This window comes from Erpetoichthys calabaricus, chromosome 13 (genome assembly GCF_900747795.2).
Source record: "Erpetoichthys calabaricus chromosome 13, fErpCal1.3, whole genome shotgun sequence".
In the NCBI taxonomy this organism is placed as follows: domain Eukaryota; kingdom Metazoa; phylum Chordata; class Cladistia; order Polypteriformes; family Polypteridae; genus Erpetoichthys; species Erpetoichthys calabaricus.
Window position 1 is genome coordinate 40,189,101 of NC_041406.2, and position 23,668 is coordinate 40,212,768.

A 23,668-nucleotide genomic window follows, 5' to 3' on the forward strand; every position below is an offset into this window, starting at 1 on the left:
TGCCTCCACGAGAGGCACCGACAACCTTGCGGCCACAGCTCCGTTCTGCTACTTCGACAATAGAGGCTCGGAACATGGCCCATTCAGACTCAATGTCCTTCGCTCCCTCGGAATAAGGTTGAAGTTCTGCCGGAGGTGGCAGTTAAAGATCTTTCTGACCTGTTCCTCCGCCAGATGTTCCCAGCAGACCCTCATTATATGTTTGGGTCTGCCTGGTCTGTCCGGCAGCCTCTCCCGCCAACTGATCCAACTTACCACCAGGTGGTGATCCGTTGACAGCTCAGCCCCCCTCTTCACCAGAGTGTCCAAGACATAAGGTCACTTATCGAGCTGTGACCTCGGGTATCCTGGCGCCAAGTGCACTTATGGGACACCCTTATGCCCTTATGGTGTTTGTTATGGACAATCCATGGTCAGCACAGAAGTCCAATAACTGAACACCACTCGAATTTAGATCAGGGAGGCCGTTCCTCCCAATCACACCTCTCCAGGTTTCACTGTCATTGCCAATGTGAGCGTTAAAATCTCCCAGCAGGACGATATAGTCCCCAGGAGCTGCACCTCGCAGTGCTTCTTCCAGAGACTCCAAGAAGACCGGGTACTCCGAACTGTCTTTTGGCGCAGAAGCACAAACAGTCAGAGTCCTTCCCCCCAACTCGAAGGCGCAGGGAAGCAACCCTCTTGTCCAACGGGGAGAACCCCAACGTAGCCGGGGGGCCATAAGCAAGCCCACCCCTGCCCATCGCCTTTCACCCACAGCAACTCCAGTGTGGAACAAAGTCCATCCTCTCTCAAGAGGAATGGTTCCAGAGCCCAGACCGTGCGTAGAGGTGAGCCTGACTATATCTAGCCGGTACCTCTCAACCTCACGCACCTCTCCTTCTCCGCCAGAGAGGTAACATTCCATGTCCCAAGAGCTAGTTTCGGCATCCGAGGGTTGGAACGCCAGAGTTCCCGCCTTCGGCCACCACCCATATCGCATTGCACCCGACCCCTATGTCCTTTCTTGCAGGTGGTGGGCCCACAAGAGAGCAGAACCACATTGCTCCTTCGGGCTGAGCCCGGCTGGGCCCTGTGGTCGAAGGTCCAGCCACTAGGCGCTCGCCAGCGAGCCCCTCCCCCGGCCTGGTTCCAGGGTTGGGCCCTGGGTACACTTTCGCGGGCAAGGGAAACGCCAATCCTTGGTTTAAAGCCATATGGGGTCTCAGGATTGAGTTAGTCTGGATCTTCACCTCAGACCTGTTTGCTTTGGGAAGCCCTACCAGGAGCATGTAGCTCCCAACAACATAGCTCAGAGGATCACTAGACCACGCAAGCCCTTCTGCCACGGCAAGGCCTCAATCCAAGAAGGGCCACTTCATTGCCTCACCATAAAATTAATCAAAGTGGCAGAGGAGTGTGCAACGTAAGTGATTGATTGCAACATATCCTCTGGTTTCTCTCACTCATTCACATTTTGAGAAGACTCTGCAAAAATGCATGTTGCTTTCCATGCAGCATTGAAGAGGTAAAGTCCTCAAGAATTTGTATGGTGTTTTACATGAAAGCCTTTCATTTGACTCCATCTACAGGAGCTGTTTTCCTTGTCTTCTGTTACTATTACGCAAAATGTAGCATATCTTCAACTATTGAGGTCTTCAACAAAGTACGTTTTGACTCCACATTCTCCTGGAAGTGAGAGTTGAAGTAGTTCTGAACAAGGAAATCAATTAAACATTCCCTGGAACCTGACACAACAGCACCCTTGCCAACTGATGCAAGTTTTAATCTGTTAAACTCTACACCCTGAGTCTCAGTACTTCATCAAATCTAGCTTTAATCAGCTTGAAACAGGAACAGCACGGTTATTTATTGTAGCGGAATCTATCACTCTTCTATATGCAGACACATTACTCGGTTCGCTGCATTTATAATGTTCCTTGCATCAACCATCGATGACCGGCACTTGTAGCATGAAGGCAGTCAGCTTGGATTTGCTTTCGCTGAGAGCCGCAAAAACGCTGGAAGCCTGCAGTTACCTCTGCAACAGATAGGCTGTCTTCCACGTGCTTCGGAATGCTCTTTGGCGTGTCGTCCCATTAGGGGGAGTCCCATAAGGGTTAAGAACCCTTAAAATATATATAAAAACTTTAGCATCATCGTGCAGAATAAGACCAACACCCTGACAACTGTCTCTAGAAGGAGATTTTATTATTTGCAAAGAAAATAAAAATTACATCTGTTTTGTGTTTTTCTTGCGTGAGCTTCATCTGCTTCCATGCCAATATAGTAACATTTCATGATTTGAAGGGATACTCCGCCCAAAAATGGCTCTGTTTTATGTGTTAAACTGAGTAAAATTTTTAACCTTAAATTTTCATGCTAACAGCATTCTTGATTGAATAGGCATCTGTGATGACCAGCACTATAATGTATACCATGATTGTGAAAAATATTCTGTCTTGTAAAATATTCAACTTATCCTTCAGGAAGTGTTAGGCAAAATCTGGTTTTCTTTTAACTGTGTCACAAATCTGGATTTATTTAGTTACTATGCTTTCTTTATTTTGTAGGTGGTAAACATTCTTCTGATTGCACTCTGATTCTAACTGAAGGAGACTCTGCCAAATCTCTAGCTGTTTCTGGTTTGGCAGTAATTGGCCGTGATCGTTATGGAGTTTTTCCGCTTAGGGGTAAAATTCTTAATGTTCGTGAAGCATCCCACAAACAGGTATTACAATTTTTCCATATGTTTGACTTGTTTTCCTTTTTGTTTTTGTCCATATTATTTAATTCTGAACTTCTAGTGTGAGGTAGCATCTGTGGTATTTTTTTATGTGGACAAATTAAAGTAAGACAAACTTTTTTTTTTTTTGGTATATTTGTAGTAATTGTTTTAAAGCCCTCTCCCTCTGGCTTTGTGAGAGTTTTTATACCACTTCATTCCCCCAACTTCAATCATGTTCACACCTTCCCACTCATCGGCAATTGATGTGCTTTGTCCCACTGTGCATGTTCTTGTGAATTATGTTGTATAGGCTATTTAACAATAGAATTACCGCAGCCTACGAAAAAACTCGTAGATCTGTCCCACTTTAAATCGCTTCACACTTCTCCATCAGCTTCTTTTGTCCTGTAAATACAGTGGTGTGAAAAACTATTTGCCCCCTTCCTGATTTCTTATTCTTTTGCATGTTTGTCACACAAAATGTTTCTGATCATCAAACACATTTAACCATTAGTCAAATATAACACAAGTAAACACAAAATGCAGTTTTTCAATGATGGTGTTTATTATTTAGGGAGAAAAAAAATCCAAACCTACATGGCCCTGTGTGAAAAAGTAATTGCCCCCTTGTTAAAAAATAACCTAACTGTGGTGTATCACACCTGAGTTCAATTTCCGTAGCCACCCCCAGGCCTGATTACTGCCACACCTGTTTCAATCAAGAAATCACTTAAATAGGAGCTGCCTGACACAGAGAAGTAGACCAAAAGCACCTCAAAAGCTAGACATCATGCCAAGATCCAAAGAAATTCAGGAACAAATGAGGACAGAAGTAATTGAGATCTATCAGTCTGGTAAAGGTTATAAAGCCATTTCTAAAGCTTTGGGACTCCAGCGAACCACAGTGAGAGCCATTATCCACAAATGGCAAAAATATGGAACAGTGGTGAACCTTCCCAGGAGTGGCCGGCCGACCAAAATTACCCCAAGAGCGCAGAGACGACTCATCCGAGAGGTCACAAAAGACCCCAGGACAACGTCTAAAGAACTGCAGGCCTCACTTGCCTCAATTAAGGTCAGTGTTCACGACTCCACCATAAGAAAGAGACTGGGCAAAAACGGCCTGCATGACTGATTTCCAAGACGCAAACCACTGTTAAGCAAAAAGAACATTAGGGCTCGTCTCAATTTTGCTAAGAAACATCTCAATGATTGCCAAGACTTTTGGGAAAATACCTTGTGGACTGATGAGTCAAAAGTTGAACTTTTTGGAAGGCAAATGTCCCGTTACATCTGGCATAAAAGGAACACAGCATTTCAGAAAAAGAACATCATACCAACAGTAAAATATGGTGGTGGTAGTGTGATGGTCTGGGGTTGTTTTGCTGCTTCAGGACCTGGAAGGCTTGCTGTGATAGATGGAACCATGAATTCTACTGTCTACCAAAAAATCCTGAAGGAGAATGTCCGGCCATCTGTTCGTCAACTCAGGCTGAAGCGATCTTGCGTGCTGCAACAGGACAATGACCCAAAACACACCAGCAAATCCACCTCTGAATGGCTGAAGAAAAACAAAATGAAGACTTTGGAGTGGCCTAGTCAAAGTCCTGACCTGAATCCAATTGAGATGCTATGGCATGACCTTAAAAAGGCGGTTCATGCTAGAAAACCCTCAAATAAAGCTGAATTACAACAATTTTGCAAAGATGAGTGGGCCAAAATTCCTCCAGAGCGCTGTAAAAGACTCATTGCAAGTTATCGCAAACGCTTGATTGCAGTTATTGCTGCTAAGGGTGGCCCAACCAGTTATTAGGTTCAGGGGGCAATTACTTTTTCACACAGGGCCATGTAGGTTTGGATTTTTTTTCTCCCTAAATAATAAAAACCACCATTTACAAACTGCATTTTGTGTTTACTTGTGTTATATTTGACTAATGGTTAAATGTGTTTGATGATCAGAAACATTTTGTGTGACAAACATGCAAAAGAATAAGAAATCAGGAAGAGGGCAAATAGTTTTTCACACCACTGTATGTTGATAAGCAGCAAGCAGCCTTCTATCACATCCCCCACAGCTGCACAGTTTTCTCAGCTCAAATCTGTTTACCTGCATGTCAGTTGCTTAGAGTTCAGTAGAGTGAGAAGTGAAGCAAAATGACACCTTTTATAACTACTATATCATTATTTGGAACACATGCATTTCATGTGTGTTCCGTGTCTACAACATTCTATGTAAACACATCGTTAAAACAAACATTGTTCATGTTTTGGTAATAATTGACAAAATGTAGACATGATGTATATAATGTGTGAAGCCTGAAGTCCAAATATCAAAGAAACACTTTGACAAAAGGTACAAATATGACAGAACAAATGCACTTTTATTCAAAAATATAACTGCAGAAAAACAACCCGCGTTTATCTGCGACATTGACACGCAATTGCTACCGACATCTTCGGTGGCGCAACGGTATCAGCTGCTGACTTGTAATCAAAGCTTCACGGGTTCGATCCCGGCTGAGTCTGGTTTTGAGAACTGAGCTGCTCGTATTCTTACTATTTTAGAATGAAAACATACATTTGATTCCAGTCTGTAACAGCTGGTGTAATTTGATATTTGTAAAGGTTAGCTTTGTTTTTTTCTATTCTGTTATTCTCTTAGCCGCGTTCACGTTCCCAACTCGCCCAACCCCCACCAGAAACGCATTTGACACTGCTGTTTTCACATAGACGCGCTATAACATGCCGACGATTCTACATCGGATCAAGAATGCACTTTTGCCATCGCTGTACTTTGTATATGTACATGGGAAGCTCTGCACTCGTGACTTTACGCTGTAGATCTGGCTCTTACATACAAAGGACAGTGCATGTGCCCAAAACATTAACATTTATATGTTACTTACAAAAAAGCCAGATCTGACATAGAACCGTCGTTATGTAAGTAAATAACTCAAGGTAAATAACATTCGATTTACCTATTTACCTTTATTTATTTACTTACTTCCTACAGTGTAAAGTCACGAGGGCAGAGCTTTCCATGTACTTATATATACAAAGTACAGCGATGGCAAAAGTACATTCTTGATCCGATGTAGAACCCTTGTCATGTAAGTAAACAACTCAAGGTAAATAGGTAAATAACATTAGATCTGGCTTGTATGTAAATACCATATAAATGTTAATGTTTTGGGCACGTGCACCGTCCTTTTCATGTAAGAGCCAGATCTACAGCATAAAGTCACAAGTGAACTGCAGAGCTTCCTCTGTTTGATCGTCAAGGGCATGTTCACAAATTACACGTGTAATGTCATGAAAAATACCTGCTGACACTTTAGTACGCGAGCAATGGTACGAGAATGCAGTTAGACTTTTTTTGGGCACATACACCATGCTAGTGTTTAGATCTGGAAGGTGTAGTGTTGGCGAAATAAATAACACGTGAGCTATAGTGCGTCTTTATGTGATCTAAATAAATAACATGCAAGCTATAGCGCGTCTTTATGTGATCCAAATAACGCGAGCTATAGCGTATCTTTATGTGAAAACAGCAGTGTCAGAAGGGGAGGGGGAGTAGGGTAGGATTGTGAACGTGACTGAGAAAATGAAACTGAATAAAAAAAAAAAAAACCAAAGCTAACCTTCATACATTTACACCGGCTGTTACAGACTGACTGAAATCAAATGTATGTTTTTATTCTAAAATAGTAAGAATAAAAGCAGCTCAGTTATCAAAACGGACTCCCCGGGGATCAAACCTGTTAAGTTTTGATTACCAGTCAACAGCTGATACCGTTGCGCCACCGAATCAGTCGAAGTAAATGCGTGTCAATGTCGCACCCTAACACGTGTTTTTTTTTCTGCAGTTATGTTTTTGAATAGAAGCACAATTGTTTTGTTATATTTGTACCTTTTGTGAAAGTGTTTCTTTGATATTTGGACTTCAGGCTTCACACATTATAAACTTCATGTCTACATTTTGTCAATTATTACTAAAACATGAAAAATGTTTCTGTTTTAATGGTTTTTACTTAGAATGTTGTAGACACGGAACACACATGAAATGCATGTGTTCCAAATAACGATCTAGTATTTATAAAAGGTGTCATTTTGCTTGACTTCTCACTCTATACAACTCCAAGCAACTGACACGTAGGTAAACAGATTTGAGCTGAGAAAACTGTGCGGCGGTGGGGTATGTGATAGTAGGCTGCTTGCTGCTTATTAACACATTTACAGGACAAAAGACGCTGATGGAGAAGTGTGAAGCGATTTAAGGTGGGACGGATCTACGAGTTTTTTCGTAGGCTCTGGTAATTCTAGTGTTAACCTTTTGAACCCAGCAGGCTGATTTTTGGTAGTCCTGAAAGGCCAGTATAATGGTCCACCTACCAGCTGTCATAACACTGGCCTAAATAACGGTATACGCTTATATGTTACGCTATTGCTACATTACTCTTCTGTCTAAATCTTGCTGTCTGCTACAGTAAACACATTATCTCAAAAGGCTGCCATGCCTCTCTTCTTTCATAACCTGTCTGGTGAAAATACTGACATTCACTGTATTTGACTAACCAAATAATATTTGCCGTCTAGTTACACTTTTACGCTACTTATGCAAGTTACAGTGATGTTTTCTTTTAGCTGTGGGTCAGTTTTGTTTTTTTCCAGCCAAAAACTTTTTGTTTTTTTAGCATGGGAACAACTTAAAATTATAGATGCTTAGTATGCACAGAAAATTACAAGCAGACAAAGAGGCTGTTTGTCCTTATGGTCCACGGGTGGTTTCTTTACTTTCTGAGGTCTCCTTGGGACGTTTATGTTATGGTGTGACAGGTGTAATGCTCTCGTGTTTTCCTCTAAGGAGCGCTAGCTCCCCGGTTGGAATAAGTTCTTTTGCAATTGTGGCATGTTAAGTAACCTGAAACTATATAGATATAATATTAAAAGGTGATACCTCTCCCATAGTGATACGGCAGTAAGAAATCACATAAGAGAAAATAACAGCTTTCTTTAATGACGATTTATGCGGCATTACAGACAAGGAAGCCATAGCAAGACTTTTATCAAGGTGGGATCTCAATGTATACAGTCTGCCATTTTCGTCATTGCGCAGGAAGGGCTTTCAGGACCAGATGATGTAATCTTCCATCCGTCCATCGGCTTCGAGATGTTTGGCTGCTGTCCAAGTCTTTTATACTGTTATCTGCACATACAGGTCCTTACTTAGGTAAATCATGCAATTCCAAACAAGGCAAAGAGGATCTTATGCTGACTCTTAACAGATGAAAAATAGTATACATCTGTCTTCAGGCTGACTGCACGTTCCCCCAGCTGTCTTTGTCTATCTTGTCCTATGCTTGGCCTAGCAATTCTAAATGCTGAGCCCCTTTGTACTAAATCTAGCTCAGCTGTGCATGTAAAAAGAAAAGAAAAAACAGATTTAAAATGTCTGCACAGAGCACAGTGACATTAAATGTATTATTCTGATTACACCCTGTCAAGCTCCCCACCTGCCACTGTCCCTGGAGCGGGTTGCACTGAATTTAGGCACTTGACACCAGAAGTGCAGAGCCCCATAGGGAAAAGTGAGACATGGGGTGATCGGATGATGGTGAAAATCATGTGAGGTGTTCTTTTGCATTGCTTCTGGCTGTGAAAACTGTCTTAACACATATTACTCAAAGATGCAGTTTTGGCATTAGGTCTGCACAATGGACAGTAGAGAATGATAAAAACTGTGAGACTCTAAGTGGCTCAGGTTGTTTTATAGTATCAATCTATTATTACTTTTATAAATCAATTTTTGGTTTTCAAAATTGTTGGAAATTGCTGGGGATGCTAGGGTTACTTACTGTAGTCTTTCGGAGTTGTTTGCCTGGGTATATGCTCTAAATGTTGTTGTCATTACCAGGAAACATTTATAATAGAAAACTATGCAGAAAAAAGGTAAATTACTAGAAAAGCAGAAAAAGATAAATACACATTTGTACAAAAAATACAAATATTTCTATAATAAATGTAAAAATAACATTGTCATACTTTCCTATAGGTGTTAATTCAATGTGATCAATTAGTGGTAAAATGACGCATCGATTGTGAAACTGGTTGGAACAAAAACCTGCAGCTTCATGGGTAACAGGGTTTGAGAACCACTGTATTATGCTGAATGGTGGTGTTTTAAAAGAATAAAAGGTCATATTTGTCATTGGTGTACTGAATAGTTCTAGGGAAAAACTAAAAAAAAAGCTGGTGTTTTGTTGTAGCGCAACATTTGTGGTGTGATTTTTGCCAACAACTGCTGGTTTTAGGTTATGTGGCATACTATATTGACATCAGGTTTGCTATTTTGTCTGTTTTTTTTCAACCAGGTGCTCTGTAATTTCAATTAATCCTTAACCATATGGCATTGTGTCTGGCAATTTGTTTTTTAGGTCACTTTTGTATTTGTGAATGTCAGCTATGGCAGGCCTTCTCCTACACTGTCAAATAAATACTACCATATGTCCAGTTTTTGATTTGTTGCTTTTAAAATCCTCAATTTCAATAGCTCTTGCTGATATTTTAACTACCTCATTCAAAACCCACTGCCTTACATAAGGAGTTTTATATTAAGAATAAAATAATTATTAGTTCGTTTGTGCCACATTCATGAAATGATTAATACAGCTTGAGCCAAAATTAAGTACCACATTTCTCAAGGTCATTGCACGAGGTAGAAGCAGCTGAGTTAGTTGGGGTGGGGGTCCTTTGATAGGCGATCCCTTGTAGTTTTCAGTCATCAACATGCCTTGGTCCGGGGCACACTGTCGAAGTGTTCTTCAAAACAACTAATCCATCATCATTATGAAACGCAGCTTTTGAACACACTTCAGCATTCTTCCTAATGATGACGTCTCAAATCGGAAAACAATTCATCACTGGATGGCTAAATTTAGACACAGGTACAACATTGAATAGAAAATCTCCAGGCCGTCCTCAGACTATGTGAATGCCTGAAAACTTTCAAGCTGTAAGGGCATCAAATTTCCACTCTCCTAGATGTTCAGCGTGCAAACATGCTTCTGCCTTATGCATTTCCAACACGTCTTTGAGGAGGATTTTGCATGAAGGCCTTCATTGCCATCCATACAAAATGATGGTAGTGCAGGAATTTGCTGAGAGAGACTGGGAGAGCCATTGAGAGTTGAGCGCGATCATTCTGCAAGCCATTCATCGAGATGCCATTGTTATGTGCAGTGACAAGGCACATTTACATTTGAATGGTTGCGTAAATGAGCAAAACATTTTCTATTAGGCTGAAACCAACCTTGTGAACTTCATCAGAGACCCCTGCACAGTGAGTGTGTTACAGTTTGCTCTGTTGCAGAATTTGGCATTATAGGCCCTTACTTTTTTGAGGAGGGGGGAGCAACAGTCACTGTCACTTCAGAACGTTACATTGAAATGCTAGAGAACTATTTGCGGCCCCAACTGGAAGAAGTGGATGTGGTGGATACCTGGTTTCAACAGGATGGAGCAACAGCTCTTATGGCAATTTTTGGAATAGTCCAGTAAAACTGTAGTAAAATTGGGGAATTTTACAAATCCTACACTAAAGTCATTTTTATTTTAAGGAACAAAAGCTTAAATTAATATATGACTTTGTTTTAAGTTAGAAAACAAAATTCATGTGTTCTGTGTAAACTTACAGCTACCACATTAAAAACAACTGCCTTGCAGTATACTTCTTCACACATACAACAGCATTTTATATTGGAAGCCATTATATTACATTGATTCTAGTATGTTATGTAAAGGCAAAAACTATGCAGATGCTATTTCTTATATTAAAATTAAACATCACCTTATTAAGGAAGTATTTTGCTGTTCCCGGTGATATATTAAAACTTGAGCAGTTATTAACCCCTTAACCGCCCTCTGCCGGATATATCCGGCACCGTTGTTTTATTGCTAACGCCATACTGCCGGAATTATCCGGCACATTTGCCTGTGGTTATATGAATGCCTGGCAAGTAGTATAACTGACGGTTTGGCGTGGGTATTATTACTACGTTGTATTTCGACAAGTCTGTGGTTGTTTTGGCCGGTCATGTGACGTGATTCGCATGTAACAGCTGTGAATATGGCGAAACGTAAACTGACTTCAAGTGAGGCTTTGCAGGCGATTTTGGACAGTTCTGATCATGATTGTAGCAGTTCTGAAGAAGATTTTAGCGACAGTGATGAGCAGCAACGTGCGCTGCATGATACTGTGAATGAAGACGCATCGGATGACGGCGCTGAGTGGGTGTATCCCCAGCATCTCAGCTGGGCTGCTGCCCGTGGTGAACTACCTTTTCTGCATTCATTTGAGGGAACGTGTGGCTTTATTGTTGATGTAAACAATTACACTGCTGAGCAGTTTTATGAGCTGTTTGTGTCACCTGATTTGATCAGACATTTTGTTCATCAGACAAATCTGTATGCAGCACAGTTTATTGAGAAAAATCCCAATTTACCTCCACATTCCCGTGTTCGTGCTTGGTTTGACACTGATGAAAACGAAATGAAAAAATTCATTGGGATTTTGATGTTGATGGGAATAATCAGAAAACCAGATATTGAGATGTACTGGTCTACAGATCCTATGTATGCAACACCTATTTTTGCAGCTGTCATGACACGTAACCGATTCTCTTTGCTGCTGAAATTCTTTCATTTGAATGACAACAGAAACGAGCCAGATAAGAAAGATCCAAACCGCGACCACTTGTTCAAGCTACGTCCTTTGATTGATCATTTATTTGAAGCATTTCAGTTGCCCTACATGCCAGGACCGTCAGTTGCAGTTGATGAAAGTTTATTGTCGTGGAAGGGCCGCTTACAGTTTCGACAGTATCTACCATTGAAAAGGGCACGGTTTGGTATCAAGATGTTTTGCTTAGCTGAGAATTCAGGTTACATTTATAGATTTCGTGTATACACTGGCAAAGAGGATCCTATGAGTAGTATTTCAGCAGTGTTGCCAGATGAATGTAAGGACTTTGGACTTTCAGAAAAACGCTGTCATGTCTGTTCAAAGAAGGGTCAGCATAGAGACGTCAAGACCTTCTGCTCAAAGTGTCCCAGCAATCCAGGACTTTGTGCAGTTCCCTGCTTTGGCCTGTGGCACAGCAAACTCAAATACTGGGAATGAAACTATGATTGACTGAACTACTTTTGACTTTTGAATTACTTTTGACTGTTCCGTTTTTGTAGTTGACAATAAATCCAGAAGCCTGAGAAAAGGTACATTTTGTGTTTTATTATGTGTTTGCCCATTTCTAGAACTTGCACAACATTTAGTGGTCAATACTGCTTGAATAAATGTAAAAAATGTAAAAAAAATGTAAAAAAGTAAAAAAACGAAAATTGTTCAGATTTCGCCTGGCGTGGGGAATATTTAGGGAGTTGGCGGTTAAAGGGTTAAAGTGTCTAAGGTTATTCATAAATGTTTTCTGTGTTTCAACATATTTACTTAGTAAGGATAGAGCTGGCGGAAAAGAGGAAGGCCTAAGAGAAAGTTTATGGATGTGGTGAGAGAGGACATGCAGGTGTAACAGAGCAAGATGCAGAGGACAGGATTATATGGGAAAAGATGATCTGCTGTGGCAACCCTTAATGGGTGCAGCCGAAAGAAGAAGAAATTGTTAATTGTGGTTAATTTGTTAATATTGTAAATCCTAACTAAATGTACCAAGAGAGCAGGAGTTTGGTTTCTTCCTTTGATTTTATAAAATGTTAATTCAGTGCATGATATATTTTAAAGCAAGTTTTGTATTGAATTTTAAAATATGTAATTTTCTGAATTTAATTGGACTGTTTATCACCGTAGCCTCTTTTCTCTGATACTGACTAATATATTGTGATTACTTATTTCATTGACATGAGAACTACTTTTTTTTTTATATATGTACATTAGTTACATATTTTCTTATTAATCTTTTAGATAATGGAAAATGCAGAAATCAACAACATTATTAAGATTGTTGGTCTGCAGTATAAGAAAAGCTATGATGATGCTGAATCTTTAAGAACCTTGCGCTATGGAAAGGTTATGATTATGACAGATCAGGTTAGTAAAATGTAGCTGATTTCGCCATGTGCTTTTTGGTAGATTCCTTTTGTAACTTCAAACATTCTATTCTTTCCTGATTTAAACAATAGGATCAAGATGGTTCACACATAAAAGGTTTACTCATCAACTTCTTTCATCACAATTGGCCGTCTTTGCTTAGGCACAGCTTTCTGGAAGAGTTCATCACACCAATTGTGAAGGTATTTCTAAAGAAAAATTTAGTTGTTTAAGTACAAGGTGAATACTTTAGGTATATGTAAATGATATGTGGGTAAAATACTCATTTATTAAGTGTTTCATTAACCTTACTGCTAATTGTATAAATATTTTCCAGGCAACCAAAAATAAACAAGAAATAGCTTTCTACAGCATACCTGAATTTGATGAATGGAAAAAGCAAACAGAAAACTACAAAACATGGCATATAAAGTATTACAAAGGTTGGTTTTAAGAAATTAGAAAAAAATGATCTGAAAATATTTTTAAAATACATTCTGCAGGTTGTATATTTTCTTTCTCTGTTATTAAATCATTTTACTGAAGGTAGTATTTATATGCTTGATTACAGGTCTGGGTACCAGTACTGGGAAAGAAGCCAAGGAATATTTTGCTGATATGGACAGACACAGAATTACGTTTAAATATGCAGGGCCTGAAGATGATGCTGCCATTACTTTGGTAAAGTTATTTGTATTTTTATTCCTCAGTTTATTTATTTATTGTCCATTACTGAGTAGCTAACATTAATACTGGTATTTTGCATTTTAATCTCGGATTTGCATTTTTAAAGGAATATGAAAGTAAATCTTTTCTTAACCCCTTTCACAGATGAAGTAGTATTTTTTTAATTTAATACACTTCAATTTTTGTTCTGTGTACAAGAAGGCAGAATGTTAGGTGCAGTATTACTTAACTATTTTGAGTAAATTTTTTTAGTGATGTAAATAAGTACTGTTTCTGCACTGGTGTAGTGACACTGGTAAGCATAGGATTCTACTTAGGATCTTTTGAGGAAACGTGCATGTTACTTTACAAGTGCAGAAGTACACTTTCTGAGTTGTCTTGCTCTTGAGCTGCACAATGAAATTAAAATTCAAGAGTCCATCCTTGCACTGATCACTTATTCAGAGGATTATATCAAAATACAGTATGTATTGGAGAAGTTTTGTGTTCTTTCAACATGGTTATTTCTTCACAAACATGGTTATTTATGCATTTGCAATGTGAAATTGTATTCTAAAGTTAAGCATTTTCTATAAATTAAAAAAAAAAATATTGCCCTTTCTGGCGCTTTACAGTTGAGGCTATTGAGGCCTAGGTACACCACTGGAAAATAACTTCAACTTGAAAAATACCACACTTACTTTTTAAATTGCAGATTAAGTTTAATGTAGCCTGAGATGAGTTTTAAGCTATATTATACAAAGAAATATCAGCATATTTTATCATTACCTAATAATGTAGCACATTTTCATTTTCTCCATGGTGTATGGAAATAGTATTTTAGGAAGTGCACATATAGATTTTTTTTTTATAACAAATTCCGGCCTTAATTTTGTACAAGAGCCTTTAATAAAACAATGCAATGAGAATAGTTAATTTAGCACCATGGCTGTTTTAATGTACACAAGGATTATGGAAATAGGGTGGTTGCTCATATCCAAACACGAAATATCAGATGATAAATCATTACACAAATTTTCTGCTTGATTTTTTTTTGTGTGTGTGTGATTGTACTTTGCTAATATCCTAAAACCATCTGCCTAGATTTTAATCTTTTTTAATATGTCACAGAGACACTCCTTTTAAAACTATGATCATTGATATTAACTGTTTTAGATAACCTAACACTAAACAAGAAATAACTCTATGCAGCAATAACACTTTTGTGTGATCCAGGTATGTGATCTGTTTATTAAAACTGACACTTGAGGACATTATCGTTGAAAAAATAGTCTTAAACATTGTCTAGTTTGACCTGCAATTCTTTATCCATTATATAAAATATGGGAGCTGAAAGTCATTGGCTGCTCATAGTTCCTTGGCATTTCCTTGTTCATTGCTTTGTCTGATTGTCACTTTGCCATGTGAACTGTAGCTTTTTGGCATTATTTCATTTTCTATTTTGAATTGCATTGTTGGCACAGAGCATGAACTTGTAGGTTAATGTAAAAGGTTTTGTTAACATTGCAGCTTGGTTGCATGTAAGGTATATTACTGTTTTATGAAAAAGTGGGAATGGTCCTAAATAAAATCCCATGCAGTCCTGTACTCAGGATCCTCCCAACACCTGCATCTTTTGATCTTTGATGTAGAAAAATATTCTTTTCCTCCTTCAGTTTTTCTTACTGTTTGTTAACATTTACAGTGGTGTGAAAAACTATTTGCCCCCTTCCTGATTTCTTATTCTTTTGCATGTTTGTCACACAAAATGTTTCTGATCATCAAACACATTTAACCATTAGTCAAATATAACACAAGTAAACACAAAATGCAGTTTTTAAATGATGGTGTTTATTATTTAGGGAGAAAAAAAATCCAAACCTACATGGCCCTGTGTGAAAAAGTAATTGCCCCCTTGTTAAAAAATAACCTAACTGTGGTGTATCACACCTGAGTTCAATTTCCGTAGCCACCCCCAGGCCTGATTACTGCCACACCTGTTTCAATCAAGAAATCACTTAAATAGGAGCTGCCTGACACAGAGAAGTAGACCAAAAGCACCTCAAAAGCTAGACATCATGCCAAGATCCAAAGAAATTCAGGAACAAATGAGAACAGAAGTAATTGAGATCTATCAGTCTGGTAAAGGTTATAAAGCCATTTCTAAAGCTTTGGGACTCCAGCGAACCACAGTGAGAGCCATTATCCACAAATGGCAAAAACATGGAACAGTGGTGAACCTTCCCAGGAGTGGCCGGCCGACCAAAATTACCCCAAGAGCACAGAGACGACTCATCCGAGAGGTCACAAAAGACCCCAGGACAACGTCTAAAGAACTGCAGGCCTCACTTGCCTCAATTAAGGTCAGTGTTCACGACTCCACCATAAGAAAGAGACTGGGCAAAAACGGCCTGCATGGCAGATTTCCAAGACGCAAACCACTGTTAAGCAAAAAGAACATTAGGGCTCGTCTCAATTTTGCTAAGAAACATCTCAATGATTGCCAAGACTTTTGGGAAAATACCTTGTGGACTGATGAGTCAAAAGTTGAACTTTTTGGAAGGCAAATGTCCTGTTACATCTGGCGTAAAAGGAACACAGCATTTCAGAAAAAGAACATCATACCAACAGTAAAATATGGTGGTGGTAGTGTGATGGTCTGGGGTTGTTTTGCTGCTTCAGGACCTGGAAGGCTTGCTGTGATAGATGGAACCATGAATTCTACTGTCTACCAAAAAATCCTGAAGGAGAATGTCCGGCCATCTGTTCGTCAACTCAAGCTGAAGCGATCTTGGGTGCTGCAACAGGACAATGACCCAAAACACACCAGCAAATCCACCTCTGAATGGCTGAAGAAAAACAAAATGAAGACTTTTGGAGTGGCCTAGTCAAAGTCCTGACCTGAATCCAATTGAGATGCTATGGCATGACCTTAAAAAGGCGGTTCATGCTAGAAAACCCTCAAATAAAGCTGAATTACAACAATTTTGCAAAGATGAGTGGGCCAAAATTCCTCCAGAGCGCTGTAATAGACTCATTGCAAGTTATCGCAAATGCTTGATTGCAGTTATTGCTGCTAAGGGTGGCCCAACCAGTTATTAGGTTCAGGGGGCAATTACTTTTTCACACAGGGCCATGTAGGTTTGGATTTTTTTTTCTCCCTAAATAATAAAAACCACCATTTACAAACTGCATTTTGTGTTTACTTGTGTTATATTTGACTAATGGTTAAATGTGTTTGATGATCAGAAACATTTTGTGTGACAAACATGCAAAAGAATAAGAAATCAGGAAGGGGGCAAATAGTTTTTCACACCACTGTACATCTAAGTTGTTACTTAGGCTACACTATTTAACAAATTATTACCTTATTCCTGTATGCAGACTTCATGGTATCATTTGCAGACTTGAGGATTCCTGCAGATTCCAAATATAAAATAGTCCTTAGTGTACTGTGAGTAAATAAGTGATATGACATGGCCTGTGAGACATCCATATTCAGGGTGAGGGTCTTATAGATTCTCTTTCGATTATCCATTTTGTTTCTTTTCTGAATTGAAATCCTTTAGCAAAGAACAGAATATCCATGGATTTTAGTTTGCCAAAAAGTGCAAGGAATATGTGTTTAAAGTACAACTGTAGGCAAACATGTACGGTATTCTTGGTAATACTGTATGTACTGTACAATTAACCCAAGAATAAGCTTCCTTCATTGTTTTGTTTGTTTTGTAAGTTGTCAAAATTATGGCTTTGAAAAAAAACATTTTTTTCCAGAAACTCAAAATTTAAAAATCACCACCACCACCAAACTCACTCCACCACCCTCCCCAAAACACACAAGAATTACAACAAACAAAACTTCTGGCTTTGCTAAATATAAGAATGCAATAATGTGAGCCATTTAAAAGGTTTCTTGTTGTAGGTAGAAATGAGGACCATTGGCATTTCTGGGCACACTTATGTTTAGCAATTTATTGGCTAGAAGTACTTGATAATTATGTTAGTAAGAGGATTTGCAGTATTATTCATAATGACGATTAGTTTTGCCTTCATTTTCTCATTTGCTACTACCTCCAGCAGGTCAGCTTGTGGATTTCATGGGTTTCACTTTAAATGGTATTACTGGCCAACAACACTATAGCTGTAAATAAAAACAATGAAAGGAATACAGTCTTCTAAGATTAGAGTTTGCTCTGCCCTTTCTTGTATAATTGTTGTCTTACTACACCACTCGAGCTTGTAATTGATGTGGACTCCCACTTAGTAGCAGTGTACCATAGTCACTCCTTAAGTGGTGATTAGAAGTGTGGAGGCTCTTTCCTGTGGTGAAAATCAAAAACCAGTTTCTTTGTTTTGCCGATATTAAGTTACAGAAAATTCTCTTTTTGCCCAGAAACAAAAGTTCTCCACCCGAGTTCTGTGCTCTGTCTCATCCCACCTTATCTGTCCATCGAGTTAATGAAGAATCATTGGTGAATTTCAGCAAGTGATATTACCTGGTGTTATATTCTGTTATATCAGCGGTTCTCAAACTTCTTTAGAATTTCTTGCGTGGCGGTCCCTTTAAAAATTGTTTGATGGCTTGCGGACCCTTTTATTAAAAATTAAAAAATCAATATTATTTGAAGAAAATTGGGGGCGCCAAATACTTTGCACAAGGGTGCCACATACCCACTGCGCAGCACTGCATAGGTATAGGCAGCTGTGAATAAAACATTTTTTGACAAACAATTATTTATTCAGAAAATATTATGTACATCTTAGTTATTAAATTTAAGTTAAAATTTTAATGGGATGGATGCATCTGCTTTGCCGTAACCCAGGCATGCGCAACCTTTCCGCTATTGACGGCCGCACTACAGACTTTTTACTTTAATAACGGCCGCACTACAGACTTTTTACTTTAATAACGGCCGCCAGTAAGTCCAAGTAAACTTAATAATGTTTTATGATTTATGTAAAAATTTACAGATTACACATTAAAACAGAGTATGATATATCTGACAATATTCAATTTACTGGTCTACATATGTAAAAAAATGTCTACGAAACGTCATATAGGACAAAAAACCTTTACAGCAATTGTTTCAGGAAGTTTGGAAAACATCGCCATTAATGGCTTCCTTGCTCTTGCATGTTTGCAGACAGACTTGCAAAGTCAGGGGACTCGCTGGAGACCATTAGCCGTATTCCAGACTCTAGATTGCTGTCTACCAATCGGGTTCGGTACTTGTTTTTCAGATATTTCATTCTGGAAAACGCTGCTTCGCACAAATAAGTGCTTCCGAAAAGAACGAGAATGTTCCTGGCCAGTTCTCGTAGTTGTGGGTATTCTACTGCTGATTTCCACGTATCCAGCAGGTCGCTTTCTTCCGTAAACTTTTTCACAAGAGTCCCTAGGCCTCGATGAATATATAAAGGGCAACATTTTGGTCAACATACCGACCCGGCTAAGGAAGGTTCTGCGGTGTTTGAGATTCTACACTTGCAGGAGTCTAGAGACCCCAGAGTCCAAATCGGCTTTTGGCGTCACCATACCGACCCGGCCGACAAAGATTCCGCGGCGTTGAGACCCCTTACTCGCTGGAGTCCAGAGACCCTACACCTGCACGGCCGCCATTACGTACACTTTAATATACACGTCCACGGCCGCCAAAGTCCTTGCCCACGGCCGCATGCGGCCGTACGGCCGCAGGTTGCGCACAGCTGCCGTAACCAGTTGTTCTATGTTTGGCTTTGTTTTGGCCAGTGTAACTCTCATATCATTTGTCGCATCTAATCTATTTCAAGATTTTGTATTGATAGTAAATAGTGTGAAAAAAGCCTGTTATCTGTATCCACCTTTAGCGCTCTTATTTGCTTCTGAAATATATGAAAACGTTTCGCGACTGTGTTTTGATTCTACGAATGAATCGATAATTTTTGATTATGATAAAAATAATAAGGGCTGGTTTGTGCCGAGCGATAACGGTAGGAAAACAATGCGGTGGCAGCGAATAAAGGATCTGCGGATTAGTGGTCGGGTCTAGGTGGCGGGGGTAACGACGGAGCTCAGTCACTTACTTCCCCTCGGATGGTAAAGGTTAATAATTATAAAAATATAAATAGTATAAATATGCAATCATTTCTCACGGTCCCACCGAAACCGCTTCCCTAGGGGACCGCGGACCCCAGTTTGAGAACCGCTGTTATATGCTATCTGACATGTACAGGGTGAACAGAAAAGCTGATACAACTGTTCCTTGTGGTTCTCCAGTGTTGCTCATATGCACATCAGCAATCCAGTCCTTAAGTCTCAAAACCTGCGGTCTGTCTGACAGGTTTCTATTATCCAGGACACCATAGGCTCATTCACCTGCATATACATAGTAGATGTTAAAGCATGCATTATAAGATAGACATTTTTGATTGCATTTGCAACTTTTGTTTTTAAAATGATAGAAAGCACAAATGCAAGAGTTGGGGGAACCCACTGAGGAAACCCCTTTTAATGGAGATGCTGATCACTGGAAGGAATGATTTATCTGGGTCAGCACTGAGCATGGGGAAGACAGTCATCAACAAGTGGAGAAAATATGGTTCAACAATAACTCTACCAAGATCAGGAAATCCGTCTAAGATTGATGACAAAACAAGGATAAAATTGGTCAGGGAAGCCACTAAGAGACCTACAGCAGCACTAAAGGAGCTGCAGGATTTCTTGACGAGTACTGGTTGTTCCCTACATGTGACAACAATCAGTCATATTCTGATATGTTTAGATTGTGTGGTGGGGGTACTAAGACAAAAACCTTTTCTCACAAAGAAAAACATCCAAACCTTGCCAAATTTTGCAAAAATGTAGCCCAGTCTCCCATAACCACGTGGAAAAATGTATTATGGTCTGATGAGATGAAGGTTGAATTAATTCCAAAAGATATATTAGGCTCAAAAATAACACGACGCATCATCAAGTGAACACCATACCCACAGGATGCATGATAGCGGCAGCATTATGCTTTGGGGCTGCTTTTCTTCAGCTGGAACTGGGGCTTTAGTGAAGGTGGATGGTATCACGAATAGATCCAAGTATCAGTCTATTTTGCCATAAAACCTTCAAGCATCTGATAGGAAGCAGGAGATGAAGAGGAACTTCACCTTTCAGCATGACAACAACCCAAAGCATATGTCAGAATCAACAAAGCAGTGGCTTCATCAAAGGAGGATCAGTGTTCTGGGATAATTCAGCCACAGCTCAAACCTTAATCCAGTTGAAATCTGCGGGGTGACCAAACTGATAGACTCTTATGCAAAAAGACTGAGCGCTATAATAAAATCATAAGGTGCTTCACTAAGTATTAGTTTAGGGGATGTGCACACTAAGGCAGCCAGGTTTTTGTGGGGGTTTTTTCTCTCCTTGTTTTCGCAAACCATTTTCGGATTTGTTTTCACCTTCTTTGTATAGATTGCAATTTTGCAATAAAGGTGGAGTAAGTTCTGACCGGATTTATCCTGGTTTCATTTTTTTATTACACAAGTTGTAATTTTGGCAGGTATGTGTACGTTTTATATCTACTGTACAGCAAAAGGTCACAATCATTCTGTCATGCATATTTTCTCATTTCCTGATTTATAATAGAATAACAATGTACACTAAGAATTTCACTATACTCTGGACATGCTACAGTACTATTCCTCTTACTACATGTCTATCATAGATAATAATATAAACGACTTTTAAACCTATCATTAGTGTAGTTACTCATTTTATTTAGCTATGTAGAGATTTCAGTTTTAAAAGCAGAAGGAGAAAAATACTGCTGAATCTGAGCAAGAATCCCATATTTTGATCACGGGATACAGAATAAAGTGTGTATTTAAATAAGTTAAAAATGTAACTGTGCACCTTAAAACTTGTTAACTGTGTAATATCATGTCCGTTGTTAAGCAGTTAATAATTCATTATTTTCTATACAACTTTATTTTTGTTGTCTTTTTCCCTCCCTAATCCACACCATACATCAGATTGAACAGTATTCACACATACATACCATTTAGCAGTATAGTGCAGATTACAATTATAAAACAGTTACAGTACTTGATTCTGTTTATACTTGTAAATATTACTTGAGTTCCTAGCATACTAACAATAACCTTTCTTTAGTATGTTTTTCAATGTGATAGCCATTGTCATGGTGAACCTAATTTTGAGTGTTCCTTTTATTATTGTGTTTTTTATATATACATAAACAGGCTTTTAGTAAAAAGAAAACTGATGACAGAAAGGAATGGTTAACAAACTTCATGGAAGACAGACGGCAACGAAGGATGCATGGTTTGCCAGAGGTAAATATATTTGTAATTTACGGGTATGTTAGATGGAGTTGTGAAGTTCTTTTATAAAATGTTAATCTAAAATTTGTGTGTGCTTTTCTTCATTTATGAGACTTTGTGAATTTTATCCCTAAATGTTTTGTATTATAACTTTAGAAGGCAACTTGTAAGTCTTTTGTTGATTGCTCCCTCAAGGCTGCACCTGCCTCCATTTTATGTGCTGTACCTTAGATAAATTCTTATTTTGCACAAATGCTCCACAATGTATATTTATGCTACATTCATCCTGGATTAAATTACACTTTATCAGAAGAATTATGTTTACACTAAAACTTAATCTGTATCTGCCCATAGTAGGCATGAAAAGTTTGCATAATTTTTTTCCTGGCCAACCCAAATATTCTAACCAGACTGAATAAAGGGTCCTGTGGTGTAAGATCAACTCATTGTGAGCATGATGCATTTAAATGGAATGCAGACAAAAAATAAAACGATTAGTAAATGTATTTGTTTATAGAATGCTCAGGACTTTGCATGGCGTTTTCTTGTATTCAGATGGAGAAGATGATATACATGTATATTGCATAATAATAAGAGAAATATGTTGTGAATAATATGCCCAAAAGCAAAAATCTGTATTAAAAAGTAAATTTTATCAGTTGATTATGGATAAAGATTTTGAATCATTTTAATATAAATCAGATGTTAACTGATATACTATCGTTTCTTTTTTCACTTTAGTCTAAATATATTAACAGTCTTATTAATGCTGTTCTTTACTAAGTTGCTAGGCCTAATGCTTACCTTTTGTGTATTTTTGTTATAATTTGTTCAACATCAAAATTTTTTTTGTTAGCCTAAGGGCATTTAGACAGACCAGTTAAGAATTTCATGGTTGATTTAGATCGTTTCTTTAACAGAGCATTAACATCAATAACGGATTTCATGGCGTGTCAGATAAGCAAATAAATGTATGTTGGATGTTTGTGGCCAAGCTTCACTTACTTATTGTATCATAATAAAATATTAAATGCTATTGACTTTGAGGTGGGCATCTTGTATTGCTCTGAGTGCCTGCACATTAAGCTTTAAGTAACAGTCATGTTTTTTCTTTTTATTAGCAAGAGGTACTTGTATCTGAGAGCTTCCAAAAATTGTCATGAAACAATGCAGTTGTTTTTGTTATAATTTTCTATAAAAGAGTGGGTTGATGATGTCACTGGATTAGTATTGCAGTGAAGAAAGAACTTAAATCCCAAGAATCAATATGCAGCTTCAGAAAAATCATACATAGCCAACTCATCTGTTAACTGGGTTGATTAAACTTTGCACAGTACTCAACCAGTGATGTAATTGATCCACTCTTTTCTGCAGATTTAAACAAAACGGCTTCATTGTTGAATGCTTCTTTTTTGAAGCTCCTACATAAAGTAGTGCTTTCTTCAAATAAAAGATAGAAAACTGTCACTGTTCTTAATAATCTTCTCCTGTATAGAGAATGAAACTGAAAAGGCAGTGTGAAAGATGTCTGTTAAATATTTTGCTAAATGATTACATTTATTTATGCTATAATAAGCAATTTGGGTTCTTAGGGTTTCCAAATGATATTTAGGCTTATCTGAATTTCAAATGCATATCATTATTGTTGTTCTATACTGAATGATATAGGATAAATGCACATTTAATATTTTTGGGTCATGTTTTCTAGACCTAGTTTTGGGCTCTTGGAGAAGAGTGTACAGTTTATCATTGGAAACATTTGGTTTTCATACTGCTTATGCTGTTTTTTCATATTTAGAAATGTGTATCGATCATGTAGTGGTGTATCATTTGAGGTCCTTCACTACATAAGTTCTGTTCTACTTTTTCCGCTTAAGTTGTTGTCT

At 38.5% G+C, this 23,668-nt stretch overlaps 1 protein-coding gene across 2 annotated transcripts in view; it reads left to right on the plus strand.

The window, feature by feature from the left end:
• Window positions 1-23,668, plus strand: part of top2b (DNA topoisomerase II beta) — a 136,280-nt gene that overhangs the window by 74,967 nt on the left and 37,645 nt on the right. For both annotated transcript variants that reach the window (XM_051935519.1, XM_028818156.2), the window contains exons 12-17: window positions 2,553-2,710; window positions 12,678-12,803; window positions 12,896-13,006; window positions 13,141-13,246; window positions 13,375-13,484; window positions 21,702-21,794. In XM_051935519.1, coding sequence (XP_051791479.1) covers window positions 2,553-2,710; window positions 12,678-12,803; window positions 12,896-13,006; window positions 13,141-13,246; window positions 13,375-13,484; window positions 21,702-21,794 — 704 coding nt within the window. The remainder of the gene's footprint in view (window positions 1-2,552; window positions 2,711-12,677; window positions 12,804-12,895; window positions 13,007-13,140; window positions 13,247-13,374; window positions 13,485-21,701; window positions 21,795-23,668) is intronic.